Genomic DNA, 23481 nt, shown 5'->3' with positions numbered 1-23481 from the left:
GGATCTTATGGAGGCATTTCCTCAACTGAGGCTCCTTTCTCTGTGATGACTAGTTTGTGTCAAGTTGACACACAAAACCAGCCAGTACAACCAACAGCAACAACATTCTTCTGTCACCACCCCCACCCATCACCCACCACCACCACTACCCATCACCCACAACCACCCATCACCCATCACCCACAACCACCCATCACCCACCACTGCCACCACCACCACCAGACTAGGGAGAATTGGAACTACTTTGTCTCCTAGCACAGGGCATGCTGACCTCTGAGATCATGGTAAATCTAACCCTGCATCCGGATGGACTCCAGCCATGCTCCTCTGTATCTAAGGTGGGACCTTTCCGTTTTGTTCCCACAGGGGGGTCAGTTTCAGTGAGACAGCAGCAGCCGATGCTGCGCTGGGTTACGTCATTGCCTTCCTCGTCCTGCTGTCCACAGTGAAGCTCTGGCACCTGCTCAGGCTGAATCCCAAAATGAACATGATCACATCAGCACTGCGCCGTGCCTGGGGGGACATTTCCGGCTTTATCACTGTCATCCTAATCATGCTCTTGGCCTATTCCATTGCGGTGAGTGCCTCCTTTGGGAAAACCTCAGGGCGGGTCTCAGTGGGAGGAAAGGCTACAAGGTACTGTGAAGTAGACAGTCGGGGTGAGGGGGAGGCTGGGAATCCAAAGGAAATGACAGAGCTTGTCAATCCAGGATCTTTTAACTGGGAGCTTATGCCACCTCCATGAACGAGGACTAGGGGCCTTAGCAGAATGGGGGTGAGGCAGCATGAGATCTGAGGTGAAAAGGACCCAATGGCCTCTCGTGGTGGGCGGCTTCCTGCAGCTAGCCCTGCTCAGACTGCAGGTTCAGAAACCCCAGTTGCTTAGAAGCCTCGTGGCTACTTTCCAGGCACGAACAGTGAGCTCCTTCTGCGCCCATGGGCGAACCAGGCCGCCTTCTCCTTGAGCTAGGGCAGAGGTGGGAAGTGAGGGTGCAGGCCAATGCTATCCTCAAAACTTGGACTCAGTAGTGCCAATGTTGTTTCACTTATCCCCTCAACACTACATGTTGACAATTACATCTGTTTGTCACTAGGGGAAAAAAAAAACCCTAACAATCACGAACAACATTTAATCTTCAAATCTTTCTTATTATCAAGTAATAAGAAAAGCAAAGACTCTGTCTGGCCTTGACTTCCTCTCTATCCAAATACACATTCATTCCAACCCCAAAGCTGAGGAGGTCCGTGGTTTTCCAACATCGTTGGGTGCACCCACTTGTCTTTGACCTTTGTCCCACCTTGATCATCTCTCACCGCAGCTTTGTCTCCCGCCTCCCGCCTCTCACAGAGCACGTGCCCCACCTGCCCGTGTCTTTGTCTGCCCTCCATCCTTAGCCATCACTCCCAGTGTACATTCCAGTCACTTCAGCCCTGCCTCTTCATCTTTCCTCTCACCTGTAAAAACAGTATGGGGTGCACTGAGAGGATGGTGGAGGGCTTATAAAAGGGTGGGTTTCTTTTAATAGCTCTCATGCAAATGCCCAAAATTCTTTGGATCTACCCAGTCATCCACTTGAAGTTCTGGGACCAGAAGTCACCAACTCAAAATGAGGACGTTCTGAGCTTTTCTCTGATTCCACAGGCCTGGGACAGCCTTGGGGGAAATGAGAGGAAATGTGGTGGGAGGAGGTCTGTTCATCTGCCCTACAGCCAAGAGGCTGGGACATGAGAGTGCCCAGTGTCACCACTGAGTCTTTGAGTGCCCATTGAGTGGTAAATGATACAGAGGGCTGGGCAGGGGTCAACCTTATCAACCACATCTGAGCCTCTGAAGTACCCAGATACTCCCAGTGCTGGTGGGCACAGAGGTGACTGTCACTGGGAGACTGAGAATGCTGCCAAAGTCCTGGACAAGGCCATGGGTCAGACACTTCTAGAGCACACAGCATACACAAACACACATACACAAATGCATACACACAAGTATCAAGCCCACAGATGGAAAGACAGACAGACAGACACACACACACCTCTCACATGTGTGTGGTCATGTATGCACAGGCCCATGGAGAGAAATTCCCATCTTATATTGAACTGGGCATGCATGTATGCCCATTCATTTGCATGCCCACATAGGTGCTCGCAACTTGGCCAGCCAAGAAAGTAGCTGGTATGGCACTGTCTCAAACCTCAGGACTTGGGGAGGGCCTTTGTATTCTCTTTCCCTGTTCATAAAGACTCTTTCCATGGCAGTCAAACTTAATATTTGGTTGGAAGCTCCGTTCCTACAAAACCCTCTTTGATGCAGCAGAAACAATGATCAGCCTTCAGCTGGGGATCTTCAACTACAAAGAGGTAATGGGAGCGGGGGTGAGCAGCTGCTGCAGCCTGCACCACATCTGCATCAAACAGAAAGCCCAGTGCCTGCCCACCTTCCCCTATGTCATCTTGAATGCAGCGCCGAGCCTGGCAAGCATGGGGTCTCTCTCTCGAGACCAATAAACATGTTCCCCCTTTAGGCAGCCTACTCTGGGGCCTCCTGCTTACAGAAGAACATTGGCCCCCCCAGGAAGGCCATGCTGGGTTGCAGAATTTTCCAGTCCTAGGTAGAAAGGGTGCCTGATTTTAGAGGAAACAGCAGTGGGCAGGGGTGCATCCTGTACACCTCCGGGGTCAGCTCTGGAGAGCCCAGTTCACAAACCCAGCCCCAGGAAGAGGGCACCTTCCTGACTCTATGTGGCATGGACGGCCTGGTTTCCTGCTGAGAGTTCCTCAGAGGGTCGTGGCTATGGGAACTGGGAATGACTGGCTTTCTTCCTGGCAGGTCCTGGACTACAGCCCAATTCTCGGCTCCTTCCTCATTGGGTCCTGCATAGTTTTTATGACATTTGTGGTGCTGAATCTGTTTATCTCTGTCATTCTGGTGGCTTTCAGTGAGGAGCAAAAACATGACCAGGTGAACTTCTTTGACTTATTCTTCATATAAACAGGATCATATATGTATGTGCTTTTGTAGCTGGCTGCTTCCCATTAGAACAGTATTTCTTTTTTACTTGCTATTTATTTATTTATTTATTTATTTATTTATTGTGTGTATATGTGTGTGTGTTTGTCTGTGCACCACCTCTACACTACCATGCCTGTGAAGGCCAGAAGAGGTTGTAGAATTCAATGGAACCTGAGTTACAGGCACTTGTAACACCGCCAGTGTGGGTGCTAGGAATCGAACCTGGGTCTTTAGCAAAAGGAGCAGGTGCTCTTAACTGCTTAGCCATGTCTTCAGCCTGAGGATAACACCTTTAAGGCTCATCCATGCTGTAGTATCATCTATCAGTAACATACATACACACACACACACACACACACACACACACACACATACACACACGATTTGTAGATCAAGCACGCTTTCAAATACATAGATCAAGCAGCCTGTGTCTCCTGAATGATGGAATCAAAGGTATATGCTGCCACAGCCAGTCTATATAACCTTTGTAACTAAGTATTGCCCATATTTTCATTGTCTAAGAACATTTTTGGAGGGGGTTAAAACTGTTATGGGTTGAATTATTGTCCCCTAAAGAAATAGGTCAAAGTGCTAAGCCCCACTACTTCCATATAAATCCATATTAGAAAATTGAGTGACTGTTGATATAATTGGTTAAATGGTGTTATTCTGAAGCAATGTGGATCCCTAATCCAAAGGACTATTTTGTGGAATTTTTTGTTTGTTTTTTGGGGGGATGGATTTTTTTGATGATACACGTACAGTTTTGTCCTTTGTTATTTTTATTTTTAAAAGATTTATTTATTATTATGTATACAGTGCTCTGCCAGCATTTACACCTGCAGGCCAGAAGAAGGCATCAGATGCTTGTGAGCCACCATGTGATTGCTGGGAATTGAACTCAGGACCTCTGGAGGAGCAGTCAGTGCCCTTAACCTCTGAGCCATCTCTCCAGCCCTTGCCATTTATTTTAGACATGATCACATGGATTTCAATCTGGCCTTGAACTCCTGTTCCTCCTGTATCTGCCTCCCGAGTGCTGCAGTTACATGTTCTACTGTGTCTATGTGGCTCTGTCTACAGCCTTTAAGGATGGACTACCATTCTTACTTTCTACAATTTGTTTTTGCATTGCTTTGTTTGTTTATGAGTGAGACAGGATTTGGATACAGCTTAGGTTGGATTTGAACTTGAAATTCTGTCTTGGCCTCTAAGGGCAAGGATTATAGGTTTGTGCCACCATGCTTTCTTCTTTAGTTTATAAGGTTCTATCTCTCTGCTTATCATCTATCTACCTACCTATTATCTATATCTATGGCTTATGGTTAAGTATGGGAAAGGCACAGTGAGAAATGCCTATTTAGTTTTTTTGATCCCCGGAAACCCCAATCCCTCCCATGCTGGGCTAGACTGAAAGGCAAGTAGAGGAATCTGAAGTGGCAATAGTCACGAGAGAAAAGCCCCACTGCAAGGTTGAGTGAGGTGGGTGGCAGTCACCTCTGAAAGGTGTCTGAAGCTGTCGGGTGTTTAGATTCAAGTCAGTAACCAGCCAAGGCTTTTCACGTCCAATTTAGGATGTAATGTTCTGCCAGGAAAGCCCAGACATGCTCAGCATAGAGGAAGAGGGCATTCTGTGGACAACATGAAGAACAGCCCCCACCTCTCCAGTGGAGGAAGCACCCAAGAAGTAGGCCACCCCAACCATAGGACAACCTAGTGACTTTAGGCTGAGAACAAACAGGTTGTTTTTATTTTGTAGCGTGGAGGATAAAACCTAGAGCCTTGAGCATACTACCTAGCCATATGCTGTACCACCAAGCCCTGGGACCAAACAAGACAGTAAAATCTTGGGGTGGTTCCACATATATCACTTGGTCCTTTGTTCTTGCAGGTATCAGAGGATGGAGAGATTGCAGATTTGCTTTTGATGAAAATCCTCAGCTTTCTGGGCATCAGATGTAAAAAGGAAGAGCGTCAGAGCAGCAGTGAACAGCCTGAGTTGTCCTTCCAGGCTCTGTCCCCTCAACCAGCACAAGCTCTCTCTGGGGTTTAAACTGTTTATCCACAGGTCGTGAAGGCCAGAGCCACCAGCCTGCACTTGCCAGTGACTCTGGCCTCCCACTGGGGTATTGGCTTTGCTGTCTTTAGAAGAGTTTTAGAATCCAGATAGTAAAATAGTCACAACACACACATATATAACAGCGCCACTGTGTGAGAGCCTGTTTGTTCAAATGCATTTCCTCCTTGAAATAAAATACACACGTGTGGAAAAGAATATTCTCTTCAGAACAATTAATTCACAAGTTTGGTTATTGGAAATTGCCTTTGAATGGTTCTCAAGACCTCTCCAAATGCTGACATGTGTCTTGTTAGCTTGTTGGGACCAAGAACGACAACCTGAGTGACTTAAAAAACCAAAACATCAGGGTTTGGTGGCACACACCTTTAATCCCAGCATTTAGGAGACAGAGGTGAGGTGATCTCTGAGTTTGAGGCCAGCCTTGTCTACAGAGCAAGTTCCAGGACTACACAGAGAAACCCTGTCTTGAAAACAACAACAGCAAAAACCCAAAAACAAAGAAACAAGTCAAAAATAGTTCGTTGGTGATGGTGGTGCAAGTGTTTAACCCCAGCATGCCCAGCTTCTCTGGGGGTCTTGGCTGGGTTTGTTTTCACTGTTAGAAACATAATTAAAAGGCAGGACAAAAATCTCGAACTCTACACAGTAAACAAGGGCAGACAGAATCCGCAGTTGAAGAAAGGCTTTTATGGGAGGTGAGGAAACACACACACATTCAGCAGACATGAAGAGAAAAAGACCCCTGGGAAGCAGAGTGGGGACTTGGAAGCTAAGAAATACAGTTTCCTATTCTTCCTTTTTATACATCTATCTATCTATCTATCTATCTATCTATCGTTTTTCAAGACAGGGTTTCTCTGTTTAGTCCTGGCTGTCCTGGAACTCACTCACTATGTAGCTCAGGCTGACCCCGAACTCAAGACATCTGGCTACCTCTGTCTCCTGAGTTCTGGGATTCAAGGCATGTATTACCACTGCCTGGCTTCCAGTCTCCTCCTCCCCCTCCTCCTCCTCCTCCTCCTCCCCCTCCCCCTCCTCCTCCTCCTATATGATTGCTCTATCTGCATGTACAGAAGAGGGCAGATCACGTTATGGATGGTTGTAAGCCACCGTGTGGTTGCTGGGAATTGAACTCAGGACCTCTTGAAGAGCAGACAGTGCTCTTAACCACTGAGCTATTTCTCCAGCCCTCCAGTCTCTTCTTGAGGGCTAGATGCTTGTTTGTTTTGTTTTTGTGTCTGAAGAGTCTTCCCTATAGGGTTGGTCAGTTTGAAGAAAGACAAGATCACTGATTGGTCCACAAGTATTGTGGCCTTGTGCTTGTTGAGCCCCTCCGTGAGCAAGAGGCCTCCTGGTAGGAGAAAAAGCCCACAAGGCCTTTGTTTTAAGTTGCTATGTTTTTGTCTCGTCAGGAGGGTGAGGGAAAAAGCACCACCTTTGTTACTTAGTCATAGCCTCTCTCTCTGTCCACCTACTAGGGCAGTCTGTCTAACTCCTTGCCACCGGCAGCGCTAGCTCAGCCCGCAAGAGCTGCTATGGAGCTATGGTTTGTGATTTCCAGATTCTTCTGTCTTCACCTTCCGGCTGCTGGGAGGTACTTACCAGGCCTGCATAAATTGTGTGGTTTTCTCTGTCAGTTGGGTTTTGCAGATCTATAAACTAATAAAGTGGCTTCCTGGATTGTTTTCGGTATTTGTTTTCTGTGTAGCCCTGGCTGTCCTAGAAATCACTTTGTAGACCAGGCTGGCCTCGAACTCAGAGATCTTCCTGCCTCTGCCTCTGGGATTAAGGCGTGCCCGGCTGCTTTCATCGTTTTAAAACGCACAGGATCAGTGTGTAGTACCAGTCTTCCGATGAAAAGAATCCCTTCACCGTGGGTGACCTTGTGCAGATCGGAGTGAGCGTGTGCTTTAAAGGGCCTGGTGGAAGCTCCTCTTCCCTAGGACTTTTTGGCTTAATGGCACGAGACTGAGTTTTGTCCAGCAAAGCCATCGTTGCTGGAGTCTTTCTCTGGCCACTGCGGTGATGCAGCTCAGAGGAATTCACAGACTGCCAACCCAGCGCTTCCAATCGCAAGATCCCATTCTTGGGGCCAGGGTCCGCCTTTCGGTGAGGCCCCGCCCCCTACTCGCCCCTCCCACAGCCCCATCCGGGCCTCAACCCGGGCACCCGCACACACCCCTTGCGCGCGTTGTCCTATCCGAAGTGGAACCTTTAAGTTGTCCAATCAGGATGCGTCTCTCCAGAGCCCCGCCCCCGGCCCTCCGGGCTCCGCTTCTCCGGCCCACCCCGTCCCCGCCGGCCCGGTGGCGGAGGCGGTGCGCTGTTACCCGCGGAACCCTTGGAGCCCGGATCATGTCGCTGCGAGTGGCGAGGAGCGCGCGGGCCGTGGCCTGTAGCCTGCGCACTGCCCTGGCCTCCTGCCCACCGCGGCCTTGGACGCCGAGCGCCGCCGCTGTCCGCACCTTGCGCACCGGATCCGCCTTGCTGTCGGGTAAGTGCTGGGCACGTGGTCACGGCTCCTGCCCGCAGCCGATCCACCGGAGACGTCAGGAGCCGCCCTCTCAACCCTCCAGGCCGGAGCGAGCTGCAACCCTGACCGCGCTTCTAGTCGCTCTTGGGATCCTGGTTCTGCGGCCCTTCTCCCTCTTAAAGTAGGCGCGGGAGAACGCGAGCAAACTTTGTACCCCGGGGTAAAAAGGTGGAGCTGGGAGGGAAGGCGGGCTGGACCCACAGGTAAGTAAGCAGGCCACTCCTGCCAAAGTGCATTTGGGTGCACCGAGACCCCAAATGTGGAGTGCTTAGGTTTGCTCCGTGGATCATTTTGGGGAACTGCGAAGTGCAGTTAAGAAGCACGTACTAAAATTTAGCAGAGTGCCCACACACAAATGAAAGAAAAGTCAAAGTACAGAAATGAAGCATTTACTATCAACTCCACAGACCCAAGCATCGTGTTGAAAACTGAGCTGTGAACTACAGGCAGGCAAGAAAGAGTGTTCTAGAGTAATTGAGTCATTGGTGTGTACTGGGGCTGAAAAGAGGCTAATTTGATGGACTGGAAATAACTGGGAGACCTGCCCATTATACTCGTTTCGCAGAGTTTGCTGGGAAACAGTTTAATTTACTTATGTGCAAATAGTGTAGACCTTAACTGTCCTTTGTAAGATCCCTACTCAGGAAGCACAAATCTGAATAGCTGCTCTCAGCAAGTCCCTTGGGTCAGAAATCCGTGGATCTCAAAATGTTGATCACGTTATACCTCAGTGTGGAGTGCAACGTTTGCTGCTTTCTTGCCAAAATTTCTCCACTGTTTGTGACACATAAGTGCGTTCCTGACTGGAGTACAAGCATAAAAAAGCTCTGCTAAAAGCTCTGCTCAAATAAGGGCTCCATTTCAAACCAGGTACAGTGGGCATATCCTCCCTGTAACAGTGTCAGCACTCCTGAGGATCCCTGTGAGGTGGAGGCCAGCTCGAGCTACATAGTGAGTTCCAGGTATTTAGTTAAATATTGTCCAACATATCAATTTCCATGGTCTGCAACTATTCAAGTCTTTTTTATTCTTTCCTCTTTTAACCGGCAGAATTGTGCACACTTAGGCAGGGTACAGAGCCTTGTACTTGTGAAAATACAGACATTACTCAGTTCTGTTTTTTCCTCTTACAGAGACCTCTGTGTGGTCTCTGGTACAGTCTATCAACTTCTCAGAACCCCAGTGCCCCACATTAGAACACTGAAGGCAATAGGTAACCCAGTTACTGGGAGGAAGAAATGAAGTCGGCTTTTGCCACCTGCGACTTGACATATACACACTGAATAGTGTTATTAAATATTAGTGTGTACTGCCAGACAACACTGACCAATATTAAATGCTATATTTGACAATCGGAAGGCAGGGAATGAATGGCTTTCCTCAGTTATAGCTCAGTTTTTCTGAGGCCCCAAACCGCGGTGGGGTTTTGTTTCTTTTCTTTTCTTTTCTTTTCTTTTCGACTGAGTTTCTCTGCATAGCCTTGGCTGGCCTGGGCCTCACACAGATCCACCTTCCTCTACCTCTCTGAGTGCTGGGATTACAGATGTGGTTGCTGAGGCTGATCTCACTTAGCTGAGCTGGAAGATTCTTGTGTAGCTCAGAAGGACCTTGAACTTCAGGTCCTCCTGACATTGCTGGAACTACAGGCGAGCACTCACGCCAGTCTATGCGGTGCTAGGGACTGAATGCAGAGTGGCTCCAGACTGTGGTTTTCAAGGCTTAGGAAGACAGTAATTATTTACCTAATCTGCTTTTTTGAGTCAGGTCAAGGGTTAATGGGGAATTGTAATCTGTGGCTAGGCTAGGTAGCATGCCTGGTCTAAAAGGATAATATGGACTTTGAGGTCAAGTTGACCTACATGTGCTGAGCTCATAATGTTGCTGGCGCAACCTACAGCTGCAAAGTTGAGGCTAGAGTAATGACACTCGATGTTAGCAGGGGGGTGACCAAGTAAAACAGTCACATATTTGTGACTGTCTGCCCCTTTAGTCAGATGCTGTTGAACTGTGGTGATTGGTAATGTGATGAGTGAGTTCTGGACGAAGGAGAGAATGAAAGCTGAGTGCTGCAGGCATATAGCTAGCAGGGCATCTCTTTGACCCAAATCCCTTTTCCCTTACTTTTAGTAGGGTTGGGAATTGAAGCCAAGGTTTTGACAAGCACTCTTCTACTGAGCTCCAGGGCCTGGTTTTTGTCTTTAAACAAAAGAAGCCATTTTCTTCAAGGACAGGCTTAAATAATTGAAGAATTTTAAGAACTTGGCCAGGTTACAATTGTTACCGGAAGTCTGTTTCAGTCCTTAGGACTGAATTATAGCTACCTTAGCCAGTTCTGCCGAAAGAGTCACATTACCCTTTTTAAGGTAAATCTTTTGTGTTTTATATCTTAAAAGGTTCATGTTGCTGGGCGTGGTTGCACATGCCTTTAATCCCAGAGGCAGGCAGATCTTTATGACTTTGAGGCCAGCCTGGTCTACAAAGACAGTCCAGGACACCCATGGCTCTGTGTAACAGAGAAACCCTGTCTCAAAAAACAAAAACCAAAACAAAAATTATGTTGCACGTGTTTTGCCTGCATATACGTCTTTGTGCCATATGTGTGCCTGGTGCCCTTGGAAGCCAGAAGAGAGCCATCAGATTTCCTGAAACTGAAGTTACATATGGTTGTGCGCCACCGTGTGAGTGCTGGAAACTGAACTTAGGTCTTGTGCAAGAGTGACATATGCTCCTAACTGCTGAGCCATCTCTCTAGCTTCAAACCCTGTGTTTTTGAGACAGGATTTGTGTTGCCCAAGTTCTCTTGAACTCTCAGACTCAACTGATCCGCCTGCCTCTGCCTCTCGAGTGCTGGGATTAAAGGTATGCGCCACCATGCCTGGCTTGCTCCGAAGGCATGATCTCTTGGGGCTGGAGAGATGGCTCTGTGGTTAAGAGTGCCAATTGCTGTTCTGGAGGACATGATGCTCCAGTTTCTGGGTATCTGACATCTTCTGGTCTCCATGGACTTTGCACATGTGGTCCACATATACAACATACATGCAGGCAAACCCTCACCTACATAAAAAACTGTCTTTACCTCATTCATCTCAGTGCATCTGTGGCTACACAGATTTTCTTTGTTGTTGTGCTGAGCATCGAACTACTGAAGCCAGTGTCAGTAAGTCAAATACCAATCTTGGGGAAGCCTTAACCTTTTGACAACAGTGATGTTTGAGAGGCTTTTGAAGAAGTGATGCTGCTGTTTTTCTGAAATACTGGTCTTCTGTTTTAGTGCGTAAATTCACAGAGAAACATGAATGGATAACAACAGAGAACGGTATTGGAACGGTGGGAATCAGCAATTTTGCACAGGTACTGGATTGCCTCGAAGTATTTCTAACAAACAGCTCTCAAGTAGTCTGGGTTGTCTCTGCCTTATGAAAATGCAGTAGTGCTTTGGGCTCTTCTGAAATGTACATTAGTTAGGGCAGCATGTGTGTTATAAGAGACACTGTGTTTGGCAAGGTAACACAAAACCTCTTCCCTCATACTCAGGCCGAGGCAGGCGATTATGAGTTTGAGACCAGCCTGGGCTAAACAGCAAGATTCTTCCTTTGAAAACATAGCTATACTGGGTCAACACTTGAAGGAACATTATTTAAGAAATGTTTCATGCTGAGCAGTTACAAAGAGCAAACGCAAGGGCTGAGGGGTGGGGGTGGGGTTGCCATTACAGGAAAAGTGAAAACCCTCGTGACCAAAGTGAGAAACACGGATAGACACTGCTAAAGCAAAGCGAAGCCTTTTCTTTATTAATAATCTTTTATCACTACTGTCATACTGAGATGCTTTTCTTTGAAAGGAAAAAGCCAAGCAGTAGCACAGCCAGTAGTCTCAACATAGTTGCACGTGTGCAGGAGAGAGAGGGGTAATTGTTGGGAAAATGCACAGTTCCTCAGATGTGCTGGGTTCTCAGGTCTCCGGGTCTAGAAACCTTTGGCATGCCTGTGTAGCTCCTGATCTACAAGGGGAGTCACCTATGTGACAGCAAAGTGCAAAGTGCTTGTGATACAGCCCGTCTGGGTGAAGTGAGGAGCGGTGGGTCACACTGGTGCAACAGTGCCTTGGAAGGCAGCTCCATGAGGACCACTGTTTGGTGAATAACTGGGTAGGGTTTTAGGCAGCGCATTTTGGGTCATGGCCTAAAACTGTGCAAGTGGAAAGCAGAGGGTGCTCAGAACAGCTAGTAATCTTTGGAGCATGTGGTTTGTGCCTCAGGTTACTCCAGCCTGGAGGTCAAATCTGGCTGGGGCCTTGTTTCTTGTAATGCAGCTCTTGAGTTAAAACAGTATTTTTAGGGCTGCTGAGATAGCTCGACAAGTTAATGCGCTTGCCACCGAGCCTAAAGAGCCGTGTTTGCTCCTTAGGACGCACATCGTGGGGGAAAGAACTGGCTCCTGCAGGCTGTCCACTAACTTCCACTTGTTCCGCACACATACATGCAATGCATGAGCACACATGCCCACAGTGCACTTAACATTTGTAAGTATTATTTGTGCTGTACTGTGGATTGAACCCTGGGCCTCACACATGTAGACAGTTCACCACTGGGGTGCATATCTAGCCATTTTTACTCCTTATTTTGAGATGGGCTTTGGCTAAGGTGACTTCACTGGCCTGGAATCTGTTCTATAGCCCAGGTAGGTATTGCACTTCTGTTCTCCCTCCGTAGCCTTTTATAGGTCTCGTCTAATTGTATGCTTTTTGTGTAGTGGAGCCTTGTTATGTAGCTGAGACTGGCTTTGCACTTAGGACCCTCCTACACCTGTCTCTCGAGTGCTGGATTTTAGGTGTATCCCACCACACCTGGCCCATTTTACATGTTTAAAGGGGTATAAAGAAAAGCAAAGAACGTAGCCCCTCAAATGTGAAATACGTAGAGTAAAATAGAGACCACTGGGCATTTGTCTCTTGTGGCATCAGCTTCTTAGACATTTTTATGTTGTTTTTGTATTTCAGGAAGCTTTGGGAGATGTTGTTTACTGTAGTCTGCCAGAAATTGGGACAAAATTGAAAAAACAAGGTGAGTGTATTGCTTATTTTGGAATGTCACAGTCCATGACATGATTTTCTGACCTGGTCTTTACCTGAATAACAAGTTGTTTGCACACAGGGTCAGTTGGAGTAATTTCAGGAAAAAGATATATTCAAACAGAAAGGTGTAACAGGTAATGGTTCATTTAGTCTATAGATGGGTGAGGAAGGTTGTTTCACAGAGCCACCAAGGACCCAACAATGTCCTTCCTCACCTTTCTCCCTCAGGGTCTGCTTAGGTGAGGAGGGATGAAACTGTCTCCAGAGAAGTAATGTCTCAGTGCGCACTCGTAGATTTCTCCAGCCAGGTCTGAGTTATATCAGCACACCGAGCTGCCGGGGATCCTGAGCACAGGGACTATCTTTGCTTTATAGTGAAAATCAGGGGGGAGAGGGAGTGGCTCTCAACACTATCCTCCTCACTCTCAAAAAGAATACTGAGGTTTATTTGGTTGTAAAGCATGCTGGTGGTAGCCTCAGTGGTCAAGTGTGCTTGCTAGCATGTGTATGGACCTTGTGCTCTGCCTCCAGCTCTGCAAAAGTAAAAGCTAAAGCCTATCTTCCAATGCATATAACAGAAGTGGGGCACAGGGGCCTGCCTTTTTTTTTTTTTTTTTGGAGGGGGTTAAGATTTATTTTTATGTATATGAGTGTTTGCCTTCATGCTGTAAGTACCCCACGCTGGGCCTGCTTCCTGAGGAGCCATCAAAGGGGCACTGAACTGCTGTAGTTTTAGGCAGTATGGGTATTGAGAGCTGAACCTTGGTCCTCTGTAAAAGCAACAAGTACTTTTAGCAGTTGTGCTGTCTCCTCGGCTAGAACCTGGTTTTGAATCCAGTCACGTGACTTCAGCAAATTACAGAGTTGACCCTGAGTTCCTTGACACATACAAGGCCTTACTGCTCAGCTTGGATGACCTGATTTCTAAGCATCTCTAAGCATCTCTACCACTTTACCTCTTGAGTTTTTCACATTTTCTCTTTGTAATATGGCTTCTGTACATTGAACTCGAGTCCTTGTGCCTAAGGTAAATGTTTTACTGAGTGAATAGTGTCCCCACCCCTTTTTGGTTTATTTGGTTGGGGTTTTTTTTTTGTTGTTTTGTTTCTTGAGACAGGCAGTGCTAGAATGAAGATCCACCTGCCTACCTGCCTCTTCCTCCTGAGTGCTAGGATTAAAGGTGTGCACCATCACCACCCCCACTTTTTTTTTTTTTTTTTAAAAAGACTAGGTATTACTAGTAGTCCTGACTTGCCTAGGTCTCTCCATGGACCAGCCTGGCTTCAAACTCAGAGATGTGTCTGCCTCTGCCTCCTAAGTACTAGATTTAAAGGTCTGTCACCACATCCAGATCAGACCTTTTTTCTTTTCTTTCTTTTTAGTTTTGAAAATAGACAGGGTTTCACCATATAACCTAGACTGGCCTCAAACTTCCTACATGGTTGGATCATATGCCACTATAGCTGCTTATGCTTAGGCCATTAAGTTTGCTGTGATGAGTTTAATTTTTTTTTCTTTGTATGTTTTATTCATGTATCACAGCATAATTTGCTGAAAGACATTTTGCTTGTTTGAGATAAGGTCTTGCTTGGAATTTACTATGTAGACCAGGGTGGCCCCAAGTTTGCTTTGAACCTCCTGCCTCTGTCAAGTACTGAATTACAGGTGATGCCACTACACCTGACTTGAGGCCATATTTTTAGTCTCTATGTATCTTATTTTTCTTGCCTTAGTGCATTGTCCAAGACTGAAAATACAAATGGTGAGAGTAGGTGTCATTGTCTTATTCCTTATCTCAGGAGGAAGCAGTTGCTATTTCATCAGTAAATGTGATTATTGAATGTTGAATTTTGTCAAACTAATTTTCATTTATTGAAATGATATGTTTTGTTTTAATACAAGATTTAAAAAGTTTTAAAATCATATTCAGTGTGTGTATGTGCGGGGGAGGTGTTCACAAGTACATGCCATGACATGTATGAGGAAGTCAGAGACTAGCACAACTTTGGTTCTCTCCTTCCGCTATGTGCGACCTGAGGATCAAACTCAGGTCGTGAGGTTTGACAGCAAGGACCTCAACCCACTCTCTGCCTCAGACTTGTTTGTAGGTAGGTATTTTAATCTTTATGGTGGTAAAGTAATCCTGTGTAATCTTCTACCCCATAGCTTCTATCTAGCTGCCTTTTAAACAGTAAGTACATATCCACCGATGCCACAGGAGCCCTTAAGCTTCATCCTGAATCCCAATTTATTTATTTTTCCTTTTTTTTTTTTTTTTTTTTTTGAGACAGGGTTTCTCTGTGTAACAGCCCTGACTGTCCTGAACTTGCTTTGTTCAGGCTAGCCTCTGCCTCCCAAGGGCTGGGATTAAAGATGTGCACCGCCGCCACCCAGCTCCCCAGCCTTATTCTTGATGTTTAACCAACTTTACGTTACCAGAATAAATCCCACCACATCATGATGTATACACTATTAGAAAGCTGGGTGTAGAGCTGAGTGGGGTAGCCCAGCACTCATGGAAACAGAGGTAGGCAGATCTCTGTGAGTTCAAGCCAGCCTAGTCTACAAAGGAAACCCGGGTTAGCTAAGTACACACAGAGAAACCCTGTCTTGAAAAAAAGATAATAATAATAAAAAAATAAAAAGGCTGGGTGTGGTAGCACATGCTTTTAATCTCAGCACTAGGGAGGCAGAGGTAGGTAGATCTCAGGGAATTCTAGACCAGCCTGGTCTGCATAGAGAGTTCAGCATAGCCAGGGCTACACAAAGAGACCCTGTCTCAAAACAAACAAAAACAGAAATATTTTGTTAATGCCAGGCACGGTAGTGCATACTTTTAATCTCAGCACTGAGGCAGGTGGATGTCTGAGTTAAAGCCCAACTGGTCTACATATCCAGTTCCAGGCTGCCCAGTGCTACATAGTGAGACCAGATCTGGGGTGGGGGTGGGGTGGGTAATGATGAGAGAGATGTGGGGGGGGGGGCGGGGAACCGGGATTTTATGTTTATCTTTATAAGAGAGTGAACATACTATTTTTCCTTCCCTTGAACCTTGTGTGTAGCTCAGGCTCTTTCAATTTAGGATTTCTTTTAAACAACAACATACATATATATATAATGTGTGTCTTACATGTGCCGTGGTGCATGTATGGAGGTCAGAGGACAGTTTGGGGCAGTCATTTCTCTCCTACCACCCTGTGGGTCTAGGGATTAAATTGGCAGCAGGTACTTTTTTTACAGAACAAAAATAAAAGCAAGGTTTCAGGGCTGGAGAGATGATTCAGAGGTTAAGAGCACTGACTGCTCTTCCAGAGGACCCAGTTTGATCCCCAGCAACCTTATGGCAGTAGCTCACCGCAAGCTGTGCCTCCAGCTCCGGGCATCTGATGCTCTCTGGCCTGAGGGCATCAGCACATATGTATGTGGAATACATACAGAAATGTAGGCAAAACACTCATACATAAAAAATTATAAATAAAAATGAATTTAGCTGGGTGTGGTGGCGCTCACCTTTAATCCCAGCACTCGGGAGGCAGAGGCAGGTGGATCACTTTGAGTTCCAGGCCAGCCTGGTCTACGAAGCAAGTCTAGGACAGCCAAGGCTACACAGGGAAACCCTATCTCAAAAAACAAAAAACAACAACAAAAAAAGATTTTAAAGCAAAACAAACAAACAAAAAACCAGTATCTCATTGTGTAGTCTTGCCTGGCCTAGAGCTAACAAGATGCCAACCTGACCTAGAGCTCACAGAGATCCACCTGCCCACCCTAGTTCTGGCATCACGTGCCTGGCTCTTTTTAAGTTTCTCGAGGTGTGAGCTTGCTGTGGTGATATGACTGAGAATGGACTCTGTAAGCTCCTGTGTTTGAATACTGGTCTCCAGCTAGTGGGACTACTATTTGTGTAGTATTCAGAGGCGTGGCCTCTTTAGAGAATGTGTGTCATTAGGGGTGGGCATTGAGGTTTTAAAAGCCACACCTGACCTAGTCTTCTTTCTGGGCCTGCAACTTGTGGATCAGATGTGAGATCTCAGCTATTGGTTCAGTACTATGCCTGCCTGCATGCCACCACCCTCCCAACCATGGTTATAAGATACTAACCCTCTGCAAGTAAGCCCCAGTTAAATGCTTTCTTTTATAAGTTGCCTTGGTCATGGTATCTCCTCACAGGAATAAAATAGTAACTATGACATTTGGCTTTTATTTTGCTTAGTAATCTTTATTCACTCTAAAATGTAGTCTCCCTTGGGGTGGGCTGCAATTAAAATCTTTCAGCTTTACCAAGTCCCTTGGGCGATGTCCTACGTACACATAGTTGAGGGCTCCTTCAGAGACCAGGCTATGCGATGCCATGCATGGCTAGTAACCTGAAAGAAGCATGTTTTCCTGAACAGCAGCGCGCTGGTGTTCAGACACACTGCTGTTTGCCGTTCCCTATATGCAGAATATGTATGTTCCCTTTGTTGTACAAACCCAACAGAACTTTTTTGGTGTTTTTTTCCCCCGAGACAGGGTTTCTCTGTGTAGCCTTGGCTGTCCTAGACTCACTTTGTAGATCAGGCTGGCCTCGAACTCACAGTGATCCACCTGCCTCTGCCTCCCAAGTGCTGGGATTAAAAGTGTGCACCACCATGCCCAGCTCCCAACAGAACTTTTATAACATTTATTTTGGGGGAGATGTCAGGAGGACAACTTGTGAGAGTTGGTTCTCTCCTTGTACTTTGGTACTAGGGATTGAACTCAGGTGCTCAGGGTTAACAACAACCATCTTTACCCACTGAGCCATCCCAAGGGGTCTTTTAAAAATGTTTCTTTGCTTGGGGTATTTCTTTTGAGACAAGATCTTTAGTTCAGGGTAGCCTCTTAGCTTCTGGTGTAGCTAAGGATGACCTTGATCTCCTCATTCTCCTGCCTCTGTCTCCCCAGTACTGTGATTACAGGTGTCACCACCCCCTCCACCCCCCCTAGTTTATGCAGTGCTGGAGCTTAAACCTACGGCCTTATGAATAGTAGGCAACGATCTGTCCACTAAGCTACAGCCTCACCATATTTTCTATTTTTGTTTTTGTCTTTTTCTTTGTTTAGACAGAGTCTCACTATGAATCCTTGGCTGGTCTGGAACTCACCCTATAGACCAGGCCAGGCTCAAACTTACAGAGATAGATCCTCCTATCTCTGTTTCAGGTGCTGGGATTAAAGGTGTGTGCCACCACTCCTAGCCACATTTTGTATTATTAAGTCGCTGACTTGATGTTAACTATTTTCTTTCACTGCTTCCTTTTAGATGAGTTTGGTGCTTTGGAGAGCGTGAAGGCTGCCAGTGAACTCTACTCTCCTCTGTCAGGAGAGGTAACTGAAGTTAATGAAGCACTTGCAGAAAACCCAGGGCTCGTCAACAAATCCTGTTACGAAGATGGTAAGTTGTTGCTCAGAATTTCATCCTTGAAAACAAGTAAGCCAATAGCAGTTTTCTCTGTGTTATAGCTGAATGATGGGCCCCAAAGTGTAACTGGAGGGTCATATAGCCAGTAAGTGGTAATACTAGGATTGGTTGTGGTTCTCTTTGGCCTGTGGCCTTGCCCTTTTTAGGGCAGGCTCGTGCTCTCTCTCCTGTCTCTGTCTTTGTCTTTGTCTCTGTCTGTCTGGCTCTCCCTCTTTCCCTACCTCCCCCACCCCCCTTTCTGGGGGAGTTCAAGGCCCCTCCTGGCCTTGTACTCACAGAGATCTTCCTGCCTCTGCCTTACAAGTGTTGGAATTAAAGGTGTGTACCTGACTCTCTACTGTCTTCCTACTGCCACTAACGCTAATAGTTACAGTATTTGGTATGTCCTTAAAACTTGTTTTATTTGTATGTATGCATGCACAGGTAGGTGCTCTTAACTGGCTTGTTCCTGTGTAGGGATATTTACATTTGAGCACAGGTGTCCTTAGAGGCCAGCCGAGGGTGCTGAACCCCCTGGAGCTGGAGTTCTAGGTGGTTGTGAGCCACCAGATATGGGTGCTGGGAACCCAGTGTGGATCCTTCCTACAGCAGCATGCTCTCTTTAAAGCTGTGCCATCTCACTCTAGCCCACTAATTTCTTATGGCTAAAATATCTTGAACAAACAATGGATGTACGTTAGAGAAACAGCATCACCTAAGGGGGCACTGTATTGATTCTGAGGGACTTAAGGTTTACATGTTGAATGAATTTGACTTTCCAAAAGGCAATTTGAACTGAAGTTTTGTTTTGGTTACAGGTTGGCTGATCAAGATGACACTGAGTGACCCTTCTGAGCTGGATGAATTAATGAGTGAAGAAGCATATGAGAAATACGTGAAATCCATTGAGGAGTGAACATGGCATCCCTCCTCTCCCAAATAAAACTGTGGGAAGGAACCTGCTCTGGCATGTTTGTCTAAAACTAGTGGAGGATAGAAGACTTGAAATAGCTTAGCAATACTGATGGAAACAAACTGTTCTCAACAGTGCTACTTAAGACCCCTACTTCCTAATGGGTGCAAATAAACATAATGTACATATTTTTAATAATCCACATACTAGGTATTTAGACTAGGGGCTAAGCTCTGGTGCTTAGAATTCTTGAGATCATCTGTGATAAAAAGTGGTTATGAAGCTGGGGTTGGTGATAAACCACCCTTTAATCCCAGCACTCAACGGGCAGATGTTAGTTCAAGGTCAGTCTGGTCTACGTAACAAGTTCCATCCAGGCCAGCCACAGTTACAAGGTGAGACCCTACCTAGTGATTGTAAGAATTCTGTAATTCAGGATAACAGTATTGTAAATCTCACATAATATTGCAACTTGCCCATACCCAACACTGGGTTTTGGTTAAAAGACTTAAGTGTGTCTTCCATTGGAAACGCGCGGGAGCGGAGGAATGCTGTACAGTGTCAGATGGAGGACGGTACTGTCTTAATTTCACAAGTGCTGTGTTGGCTGCTGTTTTCCCACTGTGAAGCACTGGCTTTGCACCATGGTGAGAAACAAATAAAGCATCCGTCCTTTGTTTATTATGGTTTTTGTTTGGATATTAATGCGATATTTAGTGAGTTCTAGTTTTAGAAGAGTTACTTTTAATTTATAGAAAGTGTGTGTGTGTGTGTGTGTGTGTGTGTGTGTGTGTACCTGGGTCTGGTGCTAGGGATACCACTGAGATGTAGCCTATCTAGCCACTGGAAGTTATTTTTTAAAAAAAGAAACAAACTTAAGTCGGGTCTGGATAGAGAGTTCAGTGGCACTTGCCCTTGCTGCCTTTGTAGAGCACCTTGGTTCAGTCCTATCACCCACATGATAGCTGCAACCATTCCTAACTCAAGTTCCAGGGGATCTGATGCCTTTTGACCTCTGATGGAACCAGGCACACATAGGTGCACATACATACATCCAGGTAGTGTACATAAAACAAATGTAAAATTAAAAGGGAATTTATGCCTTCACAATGAAAGCCATGAGGAGAGTAAGTAAAGATGTGCTGGATAAGAAGTCATGTTAATATGATTAGAAAGAAATTACCAATGCTTACCTGGCAGGGGAGACGCTGATCAGGAACTGGTTTTCCCAGGTCAAGGCTCACCCACTGCTCTTAGCATGTATTAACCCTTCTGTGTGGGAAGGATTGTAAGCGTTGTCACACGTCAAAGCAGTCTTGGCGGGCTTTCCCCTTGGACACACCACGGATACTCCCTGAGATTAACCTTGAGATAGACTGGGTGGAGCCATCCTGGGCCTGGAATTCAGGAAGCAGACCAGGGGATTGCACCTAGACTATTGTTTCTAATCGACCCTCCCCTCGATGGGAGGCAGAGACCACCCCTTGCATGTGAGAGACAGGCATGCGGAGAGGGACAAGAGGGACAGCAGGTTTAGACCAGGCTTGAGTGCACGTGGATCAGGAAGAGGATCAGCAAACAGGCTGGACCAGGGAGCAGGCCAGAGACACCTAGGGACCCTTCTCATGGAGCGGATACTGGAAGGTTCACTCTTGTTTCCCTTTAACCCTTTTTTCCCTCTTGTGTAAGAGAGTTGGGTTGTATAATAAAGTTTAATTATTAAGAAACAGCCAACACTTCTGCTTTCCCCAAATGCAAATTCACTTATATAACCTGTGATGGTAAGAAACTGCATTCACTTCCTCGCCATCTTCACTTCTCATGCTAACTCAAGAGGAGGGAAGACAAGTGACAGCATTGTACACAGTATGTTTGAACTTAAATCATGTTCAGGTTTCCATTTAATAGGGATAGCAGACACTGGAAATCTCTAGCTTAATAACTGTCTTTACAGCTCAGGTGTACTTACTGCCAAATGTCATTGTCAGATGGCTAATGTGGCATATTTTCTAATATAGTCAACTATAAACGTACTGACTGGGGATGTGATTCTATGCACACAGATATGTGTAGCCAAGTTTGGTGGCTCAAGCTTGTAAACTCAGCACTTGGAAAGTGGAGGCCAGAGGTTCAAGGCTTCAAAGTCATCTTTTGGTTACAGATCCCATGGCCAGCCTGGGCTCATACAAGCTCAAATAAGAACATATATACAAATTCTGCCACCATCAAACAGAAACAAAACAATGTGTGTGAACATACACACACAGGAAAGTAGGTAGACTCTATCATATGCTCTATCATACTCCCTCTGACTACAGGAGAGGGAAGGATTCAGACACTAACCCCTGGTGGTGAGTAGCAAAGGAACAGTTTCCTTGGCAGAGGAAAGTGCTTTCCCAGACACTGCTGATGGAAAACAGCTACCACCAAGTATCACCACAAAGTATTATCATTATCATCACCAAAAAAAGTACACGAGGTGTCAGAGGTCTCTTGTGTGCTTGCAAATTAGGCTAATTAATCTTAATTGCTTCTTTATAACCACCAACCTATGCATTACTATACTACAATCCACAGGAAAGGAAGGTGACACTGATAAGGTCACTGAAAGGGTTTTTACTTTTCCTGGTCTGACTTTTCATTTGTTCCTTAGCAGTGTAACCATTAACTTGGATTGTGCTCATCTGCTCCAAAATTTTATGCTTGAATAGCACAGGTAGAAAACTCTTACCCGACTTCCTGTGATGTGGCAGCCAACATTCATGTGTAGGAAAAGCAGTTAAAAACCAAGCTTGTTGATGATGGCTCAGTGGGTAAGTATAAGGACCTGGCTTTGAATGTCTGGGATCCACCCAAAAAGCCAAAGCTGGCTGCAGGGAGACAGGAGGATTTCTGGGGCTTGCTGGCTTCTAAGTTAGCTCTAGGTTCTGAGAAACCCCATCTCAACAGGTCAGAAGACATGTGTCCTCTATCTTGCAGGCACGTGCATTTCTCTCTCTCTCTCATACACACACATACACACACACACACACACACGCGCGCGCGCGCGCGCGCGCTGACCATATCCTAACTTGCTTTTTCAACTCTCTTGAATATACATTGAACTCTATAATCATTTTTGTGTGGTCCAAATGAATACTGCTTTTCTTTCTTGTCTCACACACAGCAGTCAAGCACTCTACCACTAAGACACATGCCTAGCCCTCTTAAACATAGTATGCCAGTGGGCTTCTCTTTCTCCTGCCTGCTTTGTTTGATACAGAATCCCAGGCTAGTCTTTAACTCCTGGCAATCCTCTTGCCTCAGCCTCTGTAGCACTGGGATTACAGGTGACCCATCATGCCCGATTTCAATGTTCTGTTGGCTTTTATTTTGGCTTGTTTTGTTGTTTTGGTTTGTGCAGTCTGGCTGTCTTGGAACTTGTCTGTAGACCAGGATATTCTCTAGCTCACAAGGATCTGCCTGCCTCGGCCTCCTGAGTGCTGGGATTACAGGTGTGTGCCACCAACACTTGGCTTATTTTGTACTTTTGAGACAGGCTCTCATGGAGCCCAGGCTGACTGGGTGGTACAGTCAAGGACCACTTGGCGCTCCAGACTTTCCTGCTTTCATCTTCCAAGGGCTGGATCACAGGCATCCACCACCACTCCTGCGGACTTTTGAACTCTGAAAGAATATTTTTTCTTCTTTCCCTTATTTTTTATTTTAGTCTGTCTTTTCTTGAAGAATGTTTTCAAAGAATTAAAACTTCAGAAATATAATGGGTGTGGGGTGTGGGGTTGGAGAGATGCTTTAGTTGCTAAAAACTCTGGCTGTTCTTCCCAAAAACCTGGGTTAAATTCTCAGCACCTAGACGGAGGCTCATGACACTTATAACTTCAATTCCAGATGATCAGACCCCTCACCTTTATGGGCACTGTTGAGACCCATGAGAGAGGAACAACAAAAAGCTTTAGAATTTAGGAATTCAGTGTACCTCAGAGAGGCAAAGCCCCTACCTGTCCTGAGGGCTTCATGCTCTCAAGTTGGCTGGAGCATCGCTATTTGTTGCCCTTGTGGCCACGGCATCCCTCATAATATATGAGGGCAGTATCCTTGGCACTTACAATAATAGCAATTCGTCTTCTTCAAGCATTGCTGCTGGAGCAGATTAATGATTCAGTCACCACCTTAGAATTTGGAGAAACAGATTGTTAGTAGTTAGGTTAGGATGATTTTGGTTAGTGACTCTTGTTGGGGGATGGTCTGATGTATTTTGATGCTAATTACTGCTTGCTATCTCTGTGGCTTACCTTTTGCTTAATAAAAAGCCATCCTACCTGGGCAGGGAAAAGGAGATAGGTGGGGCTAGGAGAGAGAGGAATTCTGGGAAGAAGAAAGACTGCCAGGAGAAGAAAGAAGGAGAGAGACCTGAAGGGAAGAGAGGAAGGCCGCCATGTGTTAGCTGGAGAAG

General features: G+C 46.0%; 2 protein-coding genes across 3 annotated transcripts in view; both read left to right on the top strand.

Annotated features, from left to right (window-relative positions):
* The window catches only part of Pkd1l2 (polycystin 1 like 2), a 90290-nt gene extending 85230 nt beyond the window's left edge, over positions 1-5060 (top strand). For both annotated transcript variants that reach the window (XM_051168732.1, XM_051168731.1), the window contains exons 40-43: positions 367-577; positions 2254-2355; positions 2825-2956; positions 4899-5060. In XM_051168732.1, coding sequence (XP_051024689.1) covers positions 367-577; positions 2254-2355; positions 2825-2956; positions 4899-5060 — 607 coding nt within the window. The remainder of the gene's footprint in view (positions 1-366; positions 578-2253; positions 2356-2824; positions 2957-4898) is intronic.
* Positions 5061-7362: 2302 nt separating this feature from the next.
* Gcsh (glycine cleavage system protein H) lies at positions 7363-19433 on the top strand. The gene is made up of 5 exons (XM_051168925.1): positions 7363-7581; positions 10892-10971; positions 12619-12682; positions 17978-18109; positions 18934-19433. The coding sequence occupies exons 1-5, from the start codon at positions 7443-7445 to the stop codon at positions 19029-19031; spliced, it is 513 nt and encodes a 170-aa protein (XP_051024882.1). The 5' UTR covers positions 7363-7442; the 3' UTR covers positions 19032-19433.
* The last annotated feature ends 4048 nt before the right edge of the window (positions 19434-23481 follow it).

The sequence above is a fragment of the Acomys russatus genome, chromosome 26, assembly GCF_903995435.1.
Source record: "Acomys russatus chromosome 26, mAcoRus1.1, whole genome shotgun sequence".
NCBI lineage: Eukaryota > Metazoa > Chordata > Mammalia > Rodentia > Muridae > Acomys > Acomys russatus.
This window is presented reverse-complemented; position numbering and strand designations above follow the sequence as displayed.